Source organism: Cyprinus carpio, chromosome A10, assembly GCF_018340385.1.
Source record: "Cyprinus carpio isolate SPL01 chromosome A10, ASM1834038v1, whole genome shotgun sequence".
Lineage (NCBI taxonomy): Eukaryota > Metazoa > Chordata > Actinopteri > Cypriniformes > Cyprinidae > Cyprinus > Cyprinus carpio.
The window spans coordinates 3,725,935-3,737,289 of record NC_056581.1 but is presented as its reverse complement, the minus strand read 5'-3'; the positions used below and the strand labels follow the sequence as shown (position 1 = coordinate 3,737,289).

The following is an 11,355-nucleotide window of genomic DNA, read 5'->3' as shown; positions in this document are numbered from 1 at the left end:
CTACATTATTTGATCAACATTTTGGTTCATTTTCTGATTCCAAGATATGTCTAGTCTACTTGTAATATCACATTTAGTAGGTGCAGTATTTTAAATATTCTGTATCGAATTATACATTCAGAATATTGTGCATTATTTGAATAGAATCAGATTAATTATGTGAATTTGAATGTCAACATTTTCCATTATATTTTTGGTTGGGAGGCTGACCTTTCCTCAGCTTTTGCCTCACAAGTTTTTCCTTGACAATTTGTATATATCATGTGATAAGTCATTTTAGATTTTTCTTTTATGAAACATTTGTCATCAACATCACACACTGAACTTGAGGTAAGCAACAGGTAAGAACATAAATTAGCATGATTTAACAAAATAAACTTTATGCCACACTGAATTGATCTTTGGCAAATCTGACATTAGTTTTATTGTCAACACTTTACAATAAGGTTCAGTTTGTTAACATTAATTAATGCATTAGATATCATGAACTAAGAGTGAACAACTAGTTTTGCATCATTTGTGTAATGCTAAAAATTATCAGTTTGTATTGTTCATTGTTAACTCATGTTAGTTTGTACAATGTATATGACTTGAACTGTTAAAAATGTATTAATATATATATAAATTTACATTAAACATAGTAGATTAAAGGAATTGTTCCCTCAAAAATGTTTCATCATTGGGACATTTTTGGCAGCCCAATCTCATGGCAATTCGTACATATTTTACGAGGTGGTTTATTTGTATTTGAAGAATGACCTACAAGAATGACCTACACCTAACCCCGCCCCTAAACCTACCCGACACTGGGGTTTAGACAAATTGTACGAGAGGTTGTACAAATTCGTACGAATAAGTTACCTCATAAAATACGTACGAATTGGTCGTGAGATAGCGTTGGTTTTGGAGAAATTTATCATTACATCACTTGTTCACCAGTGGATGCTCTGCAGTGAATGGGTGCCGTCAGAATGAGAGTCCAAACAGATGATAAAACATCACAATAATCCACAAGTAATCCACACCACTCAAGTCCATCAGTTAACATCTTGTGAAGCCAAAAGCTGCATATTTTTTAAGAAACCATAATAATCCATAATAATGCTTCCTCTAGTGATAAAGTCCATCCCCTGTTGTTTTCACCCATTCACTGCAGAGGATCCATTGATGAACAAGTGATGTAATGCTACATTTCTCCAAATCTGTTACAATGAAGAAACAAACTCATCAACATCTTAGAGTATATTTTCACCAAATTTAGATTTTTCATTGACCTAATCCTTAAATAAATGCTGTAAAAGTATTGGTCATTGTTAGTTCCTTAATGCGAATGAACTGAACCCTATTGTGTGTGTGTGTGTGTGTGTGTGTGTGTGTGTGTGCGTGTGCGTGTGTGTGTGTGTGTGTGTGTTTTACTAGGCATTTAAAATATGTGAAAAATACCTGAAATGTAAGATACTAGAGAAAAAAAGATAAGCCCTTTGAACATATGAAAATAAAAAACTACTGTGTCAGATGCTTATTGAAGCTCTTAGTAGTTTGTAAGCATATAATATGGACAAAACAAGCTACATAAACATTTATTGCTTACCGTTTTCAGTTTCTCTTTATTTTATTGCTTAATATCCATGCAACACTCATTTTGCGGCAGAGCAGTCCAGTGTAGAAACTGTGGTTGTGTTTGTTTTGGATGTGCACTCTGTCAGATTGGATTGAGAGAATCTGATAACATCAGTCCTCTGTCTTGTGGGTTCACTGTGTTTCAGAGCTGGCTGGGCGCTCAAAGACCTTCATATGCCAAAGTCACCACGACAGTATCTGTCTTGTGGGACGTAGTTTAGACAGATGTGTGTGTTTCTAAATCATGTCTGATCAGGTAAATCTGGCTCTCCAATCACTTTCTAGAGACAATTCAATTCAGGTACAGAGGAGCTAAACTTTGCTTTGCCATAGTGAAGAGTCTGAATACTAGCACTAAAATGAATATTATTATTTGAATATTTATATGATTATATTATATTCAGCTCTGGGTAGTAACTGATTACATATAATCTGGATTACGTAATCAGATTCCAAAAATTAAGTACTGTAATTAGATTATGTTCCATTTTATAATACTCCTAATCAGACTGCAGTTACATTTATATTGATTTCATGATTACATATTATTTACACATTAGGAATAGAGTATTCATAATTTATTGATTCTCCCTAATTCTTCGTTTAAATGTTCATTTCTAAAATAACCTACGCTTATATGCAAACAGAAAGACTTCCAGTTTTGTGGACATTCACACACAGACTAGTCACTAGTCAGGTAGCTATAATTTAAAAAAAAAATTGTACATTTTAAGAAGTGTTTCCTCAACGTTTCAACATTGTATCAACTACTGATGAAACCTTGTTGTAATGTAATATTTAATGCACTTTGTGTCATTAATAAAAACAAATGGAAAATATTTTCTTTCTCTTTGTATTTTTTTTTTTAAATCAATATGGTATACAACTATGTTATTTAAATCAATGTGATAAACAAGTCAGGTCAAAAGTAATCTAAAAGTAATCAAAAAGTAGTCAGATTATATTACCTAAAATGTGTAATGTAATCGATTACGTTACTAACTTGTAAGTAATCCACCCAGAACTGATATGTATTATTGTATTATATTATATTATATTATATTATATATATTATATTATATTATATTATATTATATTATATTATATTATATTATATTATATTAATATTATATTATTCATTTTAGTGTTAGTATTCAGACTCTTCATGTCACAGCAAAGATAGTATATTTTATATTTATAAAGTATAAAATATTTATTATATTATATTATATTATATTATATTATATTATATTATATTATATTATATTATATTATATTATATTAATAGTTTATTTTTTATTATTTTATATTTTTTTATGTTATATTTTATTGTGTTGTATTTTATTATTTTATATTATTTGTTATAATCAATAACACATACATTATTTATTTTTTGACAGTGTGTATATGTTTAGATCAATTAAAACTGATCAAAACGTATAGATGATGTGAGGTTTTAGTAAAATGAAGGAATTTCTTCCTGTGCTGAATTATTTAAGGCCATAATGTTTCCCAGCATGCACTAGAGGAGTATTGATGTTTTATGACATGCCTTGAATGATCTGTCTCTGAGATGAACCTCATTCTCTCTGTCAGTGATCTCTCGGCCTCTCTCCATTCCCTCGGCTCCGTACTGAGCCGGTGTTGAGAGCGTGTGCTGGATGCGTGTTTTACAGTCTCTGACAGTGACACAAGGGACGAGCCGTTAGATGTGTCTCAGAGGTGGCTGCTGTATGAATTACAAACATGATGAAATGCAAATAAACATGCAAATGTGTGTCCACATCTATAACTTTTCCCCATGAGGCACTGGATTCTGCCTAAGAAGAGATATATTCGTGATTATGTTGTTGGCAATTTAAAATTAAGTCACATTGTAAATTTGTGATTAGTATGGAGCCATGCACATGACATGTTTTATCAATTAGTTCCATCATTTTAATGAAATTGTGGCTTACTTGTACTAATTAATTCGGTCAACAAATTGATAAAATAATAAAACATGGACACAAATTAATAAGTTGTGGGTTTATTAATTAATGTCGTGTGGAGCTCAGGAGAAATTAATTTACTAGCATTTTCAGTTGAGCGAGTAACATTGTGAACATTGTTTGTCAGAGAGGGACATTCTTAGCATTTGATTGGACAAAAAACTGTGGGGTGCAGGATGAGTCATTAATATAATTAATCAATTTTCTCAACAGTGAAAGATGACTGTGGTACGTATGTGGGAAAAGTGACTGCTGCAAATGTACTCACCCTCAGGCTATCCATGATGTAGATGAGTTTGTTTCTTCATCAGATTTGGAGAAATGTAGCATTACATCACTTGCTCACCAATGGATGCTCTGCAGTGAATGGGTGCTGTAAGAATGAGAGTCCAAACAGCTGATAAAAACATCACAGTAATCCACACCACTCAAGTCCATCAATTAATATCTTGTGAAGTAAAACAAAACAAATCCATCATCAAGGTGTTTTAATTTAAACCTTTGTTTCCGGCTAAAATACAAGTTCTTTATGAATAATATTGGTTGCACTTTATTTTACAGTATGTGTACTTACATGTACTTATAGAGTACTTACAGTGTATTTATCTAAGAAAGTTCTGGTAATACAAGGTAACTACATGGGGTAGGGTTAGGTTTAGGGGTAGGTTCAGGGTTCGTACCTAGGTATTACATAGTTATTGTAATTACTATAATAAGTACATAGTATGTACATGAGGAACAGGACTGTAAAATAAAGTGCTACCATATTGCTTGCAGTGAAAAAGTCATCTCGTTTGAATCAGGAGAGAAATAAGAACAGATCAAGGATTACTTGTGGATTAACGTGAGGATCTACAGTATACTGCATATCGTCAAGAAGCTGTTTGATCAGCATTTCATTCTAAGATTATTTCAGACCCTTTTAAAGAACTGAAGTCATTTTCTCTGCATTAACTTGCTTTTATTTCAGACACTACCAATTAAATACCCCCTCGGGTCAAGAGTGAATGCAGCAAAAACAAGGTAGTAATGGAAACAAGTCCAAACAGACAGCACTATGCCGGCGGATGGGCATTTGTTTCATTTAAAGACTTATTAAAGGAATACTAATTCAACAACTAAACGTTCTGTCAACATGAGATTCAGTAAATGTTGACCGAATTTCATTTTGCACGGTCAGTTCATTTAACCACATTAACCAGCCAGTCGTTTTATAGTCAACCATGACAGTAACACTTTAGTATAGGGACCAATTCTCACTATTAACTAGTTGCTTATTAGCATGCCTTTTATTTACATATCTGCTGTTTATTAGTACTTAAGCACATATTCTGCATCTACATATATACAATACTTAAACTTAACAACTACCTTACTAACTATTAATAAGCATCAAATTAGGAGTTTATTGAGGTAAAATAAAATGTATTATTTGTTTGATGTGAGATCTTGTTCATTTAAATCTGAAGGAAGAGAGGAGGATTTTGCATCCCTCACTCACTCACTCACTCACTCACTCTCCTCCAGCTCTTTGTGTCGAGGGAGAACAAATAAACGTGGCTCAGGAGTGCCGGCTGGATGGACTAATTTGTCCTTTTCCTTTTATTTATTTAAAGCCTTCTTCCTTTGACACTGCTCATTCAAGCATAGGCAGACCGCTCTTGAAATGGCCATAAGCTCACAGACTTTTGAACAGATATTACATACACGCTGACTCAGTTTGTCTCAAACAGCCTGGAGCAAATTAAATCTGCAGCACACAGTAAAGGTGAATATTTTGCTTTGTTGCATATGGTTACATCAGAAACCATACATCATACAAGTCACATCACAAATTACTGTTGGGGAATTTATATAAAAAACACTAAACTAAACACTTAAAAATTTTGTTTAGTTATTTTCCTTGATTCATGAATTCATAAAGAACAAAACACTTTGTAAATAATTATTTTATGCACAAAAACATGTCCAAGCCACATTTATATCCAAATTGAAAAGGGAAAACATATTTATATTATTTATCTTTATATTATTTATTTTAAAATATTTATTTATATTATATAATTAAATATTGTTATTATTATTGATCAATAAAATGACAATACAAGATTACTTGTTTACATTTTTTATTTATATTTATTTATATTTTTTGCATTGGTTTTGTGTTTGTGTGTGTGTATACTGTATATATATATATATATAGGGCTTTTTACAGAGTTGAGGATTTAAATAATCAGGGAAATAATGTGACATTGCAACATACATATATATAAATGTGTGTGTGTGTGTGTGTGTGTGTTTATGTGTGTGTGTGTGTGTGTATATATATATAGTATGTGTGTGTGTGTGTGTGTGTGTGTGTGTGTTTTATATATATATATATATATATATATATATATATATATATATGTATACTGTATATATAACTGAATATATAATCTGAGGTTACAGAGGTTACTTTCTGTATTCCCTTCAGACTTACTGAGTAAGATTCTGTCCTTCAACATTATACCGTTTGTTAATCAAATTAAAGGACATTTTAATTGTGTGCAGTGATTTAGAAAGAGTAGGTCTGAGAAGAGGAGGTCATGTCATCATCAGTACACAAACACTAATTAATAAACCCCACTTTTACCTTTACACATAAGCAGTGTTTTATTAGATCTATGTTCATTATGAACGCAGTTTTTGTTGTTTAATCTCTACTGTTAATACTACTAATGTCCTCCTAATATTCCTTCGTGCCCATTTAATAGTTTAGCATTCATTGTGAAATGCCGCCATCTAATGACAACACATGCAGCTGCCTGTTACTCATCTATCATATCTATGTGTTTTTGATTTGCAACATAATAAAAGTTATTTTATTATTTAGTTATTTTTCAAACTTTATCGTTCACCGTTTAATGATACTTTATGTATTTGAAATTTCCCCAAAACCGAAAGAACTGTAGTCGTGTTGTCATTCGTTTGAGTAATTTTAATAGTAACGATTAATTAAATTAATAAAGACCAAAATGATTTAGTGTTAATACAACTGAAAAAAATAAGTGTAAAATTGTTTCTGACTCTTCTTAACAGAAATCCAGAAACAACATCTGTTTCCATAGTTGTATAAGAAACTAATGTCGGATCCAATCCTCAATGTAAATCAAAATCTTAAACCTAATTGTATATCTTTGCATAACATTTGGATATTACCATATAAATATGTTATTTATAATCAGGTAAAAGAAGTAGCCAAAATTACAAAATTATTCACAGATGTTATCCTGAAAATGCAGCTGTTAGCAGATATATTCATAGTGTTTGTGATAAATGTAACATATTAGTTGAAGATATTGAACATTAACTTTTCTATTGCCCTTTTTCTATTTATTTTGTGTTTTGGGACTTTAAAATAGACAAAACAAAATAAATAAATAAATAAATAAACAAAGCCCTTAATTTAGAACCTCATAATATTTTACTTTGTTTTCAAGGCCATATATATACGTTTATATTAATTTGATGTTTTTTGTTGTTGTTGTTGTTCTGTTTTACATGCTTTAAACTGTACAACATTGCCTTTTATTTGCATTGTACTTTTGGCCTTGTATTTATATGTGATGGAACTGAAAAAAAAACACGTTTCCACACTGTATCTAATGGCGTGCACTGGAAGTGCATCATTGGACCAATCAAAAAGCTCATACCTGAGCGAACCAATCAGAGCGATTACGTATGATGACGCAACAAGGCGGGAATTTATCCGTCAGAAACAAGAAGCGACTTTTTACAGGCTCACGTGCGTCTCAGAACTCGCGTAAATCAGATGTTCGCTCATTAAAGTCGTAAAATCTCCGAGTCTGAACACTAAACGTGAATTTCGTAATTAATGTAGTATAATGTAGGTGTATGAATAATTAATGTATATGTCTTTTTTGATGTCACGTCAAAGTCACTCCGCGACAAGGGGGCGTGTCCTTAAGAAGAAGGTAAACAAATACTGCAAACGTTCAATACAAACCCGTTTTAACATGAAATAGCAAAGTTTGTTTATTCCATACAGACCTCCTGATTCCAGATGTAACGCCAGGAGCGTCAATTCAGGTTTCAAATCTCCAGTACGTGAGTCTTTTAACTGAGTTGTGTGTATACTGTGTGATCTTTAGCAGAGTAGCAGCCTGTTACATGATGCACTGACCTGTAACAAAGCACTGTTCGTGGGAATGTGATATCTACAAAACCTGCATGATGCTTGATATGGATATCTGGTCAGTTGTCTGTTGTCTGTCATAGGTTCAGAAGCCTAACATGGAGAAATCTCCAGTGTGCCCTGAGGAAGAAGTCAAAGAGCTCAAGAAAACACTGGATGGGCTGAATTCAGAGATCGCCTTGTTGGAAAAAGAGTAAGTAGTGAATGTGGGTTAAAGAGATGCACTATGCTGCTGTCTGTTCATACTGAAGACAGTATGCAGTATTGAGTTAAGAAATATTTTCTGTTTAAGGTGGAAAATGACAAGTGCTTCCATTAGAGTTGTTTTAGCAGTCATATGCAACATTTTAAAAATGAATAATTTACCCATACATTAACATTTTGTCATAATTTACTCCAAACGTGCAATTTATTTAGTTAGTGGCACACCAAATATGTTTTCAGATAATATCCTGGTCATTTTTTTTTTCCATTCAGCACTATTATCCCATTATAAGCCTACAATATTGTACTGGAAGGATTTGCACATTTTTAAGAACACTATATTATTAACATGCTCAAAATTTTGCTGAGAAACTTGTTGCACCGCATGCCTTCATGTCTTGCTGTGATTTTTTTTACTGACTTTTATAAAGTAAACATTCTTTTATAAAGAATAACTTCTGTGATAGTTATATTTCAAGATGAACAGTTACAGGACTAAAGCAACTTAGGTTTACTTGATCATCCAAACATCATCAGTCAGTGAGTATCAAATAAGATCATCAGGTTTTTAAGGAATGTTTATTTGTTCATCTCTCAATCATCATTGCATTGCATCATATATTTGGAAACTACAGAGCTTTTATCATAAAGCTAAGCATTTAAATATCTTGCAAAGACATATTATTGTGAAATATAGAGTGAACTCACTGATTTACATTACAAGCTATCAGTATTTCATCGCAGTTTTTGTCCATTTAAATATTAGAAAACTAAAAATTTCATATTTTTGCTCAGTTTGTGCCTCTGAGTAAAATTTAGGTGTTTTTTTCCTTCTTGAGAATGAGCTGCATATTCTCTTGTATCACACTGTATGTGCCATAAAACTTTGACTTTTTATATATATTTCTGTGAATATTATTTAATATATCAGGCTTTACAGGGTTAAAGTAACTTAAAATACACTTTAAAAACACTTGAAATAAAGTCACACTTTAAGTACTACAAGTGGTTATTTGTGACAGAATTTCATTTTGGGTGAACTATACCTCTAAAGAAATTGATAAAAAATATCTAAAATGCATCTTAAATAATCTGGTCCTTTGTTGTTAATTACATTGTTATACTAGTTAAAAAAAGATGGTGCTTCATTGTGATTTATTGTCGGATCTTGTGTTACTCTTGTGTTTGTAGAGGATTCGTTGTACAGGAGCTGGATCAACACATAGACCTGCTGCACGAATACAATGACATCAAAGACATCGCACAAACTCTGCTGGGTAGATTAGGTAAGACCTGATGGAACAATCATGTGTTTCATAGTGAATGCAACCATGATTTATGTTGGTCTGATAATTTTAATATTTCATATTTCATTCCATGTTAACTGTTCATCTCCCCTCCATAAACACTTGTGGCCTACACACATCTCATGTAAGTGGGTTACAGCGTCCATATGCTTGCCATTTCTCTCTAGTGTCAGGATTATGATAATGGCATCCTCGGGTATTATCGCTGCGTTCTGTAATATAATGGACCCTTTCAGACTCCCAGCATGCTGAGTTTCTTGCCCGCTCTGGCCTCACTGTGACTTCAGCTGGTCTGAGGGCCAGAGGGGTTCTGTGCCGCATCATTCTCCCCCATGTGACCACTAACAAGACAACTGTGTCTCTGTGTCTCTTGCAGCCGGCGTGCGTGGTGTGACCACACGAGACTTGTACAGTCACTTTGGCCTCGAGTTGGACGACTGACTGAGCTTCATGAGAAGAGATCGAGTAACTGGAAGGCATCTTAATCTGAATTAGTTTTATGTCTTTGTAGCAAATACACCAGTTAGTGTTGTTTTCTTCATGCTGTTGTGATAGATGAGACAAATTTAGAAGTTTCAGTACAATTAACGCACTTAAAAGAAATAGTTCAGCTAAACATTTGCTCACCCTCGGGTCATCCAAGCTGTAGATGAGTTTTTTTCATCAGATTTGGAGAAATTTAGCATTACATCACTTGCGCACCAGTGGATGCTCTGCAGTGAATGGGTGCCGTCAGAATGAGAGTCCAAACAGCTGATTAAAACATCACAATAATCCACACCACTCCAGTCCATCAGTTAACATTGTGTGAAGGGAAAACCTGTGTGTTTATAAACAATAAGATGTTTTTAACTTCAAAGCATTGTTTCCGGCTAAAATATCAGTCCTTAATCCATAACAGTACTTTCTCCAGTGCAAAAGTCGTCTCGTCTGAATCAGGAGAGAAATATGCACAGATCAATCACCGTTTACAAGCAAAAAACTGTTCTAAACAAATATTAAGAAGGATTTTGACAACAAAGAATGGACTTTTTCCCTGGAGGAAGCATTATTATGCATAATGAAATCATATTTTGGGCAAAAGCAACCGTTTTAAGTTCTTAATGATGGATTTGTTTCTTACAAACATGCAGCTTTTCACTTCTGACGGCACCCATTCACTGCAGAGGATCCACTTTAGTACGTGATGTACTGCTAGATTTCTCCAAATCTGTTCTCATGAAAAAACAAACTCATCTACATCTCGAATGGCTTGAGGGTGAGAAAATTTCAGCCAAATTTTAGCCTGAACTATTCCTGTAACTCTGATTTCATGAAACGTATAAACCTTTAAAGAAACGAAAAGGCTTCTGTCAACATTTTGAGAAGAATTGCCTCAGAGTTTATCTCAGCTCCAGCAATGCACACAGTTTTCCTCACGCTGTGTTTGTGCCAAAAGCAAGGTGTTATTGTTCATGAGAAATTGTGTATGAAAAACATGTCTAATCCCATAAACTTGTCATTCAAATCGGATGAATTAAAGGAATAGTTCACCCAAAAATTACATTTCTGTCAACATTTCCTAACCTTCATGTTGTTTCAAAACCTGTCTGACTGACTTTCTTAGTGAAACCCGAGATGAAACTTTGGAGAATATCCACACAACTCTTATTTAGACTTTAACAGCCCATTCGCATTGTATGTCCAAGAGCAGCATGGACATTCTTCAAAACATCGTATTATGTGTTCCACTGAAGAAAGTCAGTCATTAAAGTTTGGAACAGTGTAAATAGTAATATAGTGTTTGTTTATGGGTGAACTAGTCCAAATTAATTTAACTATGTTTTACTGTTGATTTCCAATTTCAGTTTGTAATTGTCTAATTACATAAAATGAACATATATATTTTTTTATGTATATGCAATATTTGTGTGATTGATCAAATGTTTTGTGTCACAAAAACTGATCCAACTGTGTTAAAGTTTAACTAATTACACTTTATGAAAGTTATGATCATGAATTATGGACTGTCTTAATGTTTTTTGATAGCATAGAT

General features: G+C 32.9%; 1 protein-coding gene across 1 annotated transcript; it reads left to right on the top strand.

The window, feature by feature from the left end:
* The first annotated feature begins 7,523 nt into the window (after window positions 1-7,523).
* Window positions 7,524-11,319, top strand: LOC109080209 (DNA repair protein SWI5 homolog). Its single transcript, XM_019095298.2, has 5 exons — window positions 7,524-7,588; window positions 7,663-7,717; window positions 7,893-8,002; window positions 9,205-9,299; window positions 9,697-11,319. Exons 3-5 carry the CDS (start codon window positions 7,908-7,910, stop codon window positions 9,759-9,761), a joined length of 255 nt encoding a protein of 84 aa, XP_018950843.2. The 5' UTR covers window positions 7,524-7,588; window positions 7,663-7,717; window positions 7,893-7,907; the 3' UTR covers window positions 9,762-11,319.
* Window positions 11,320-11,355: the final 36 nt, after the last annotated feature.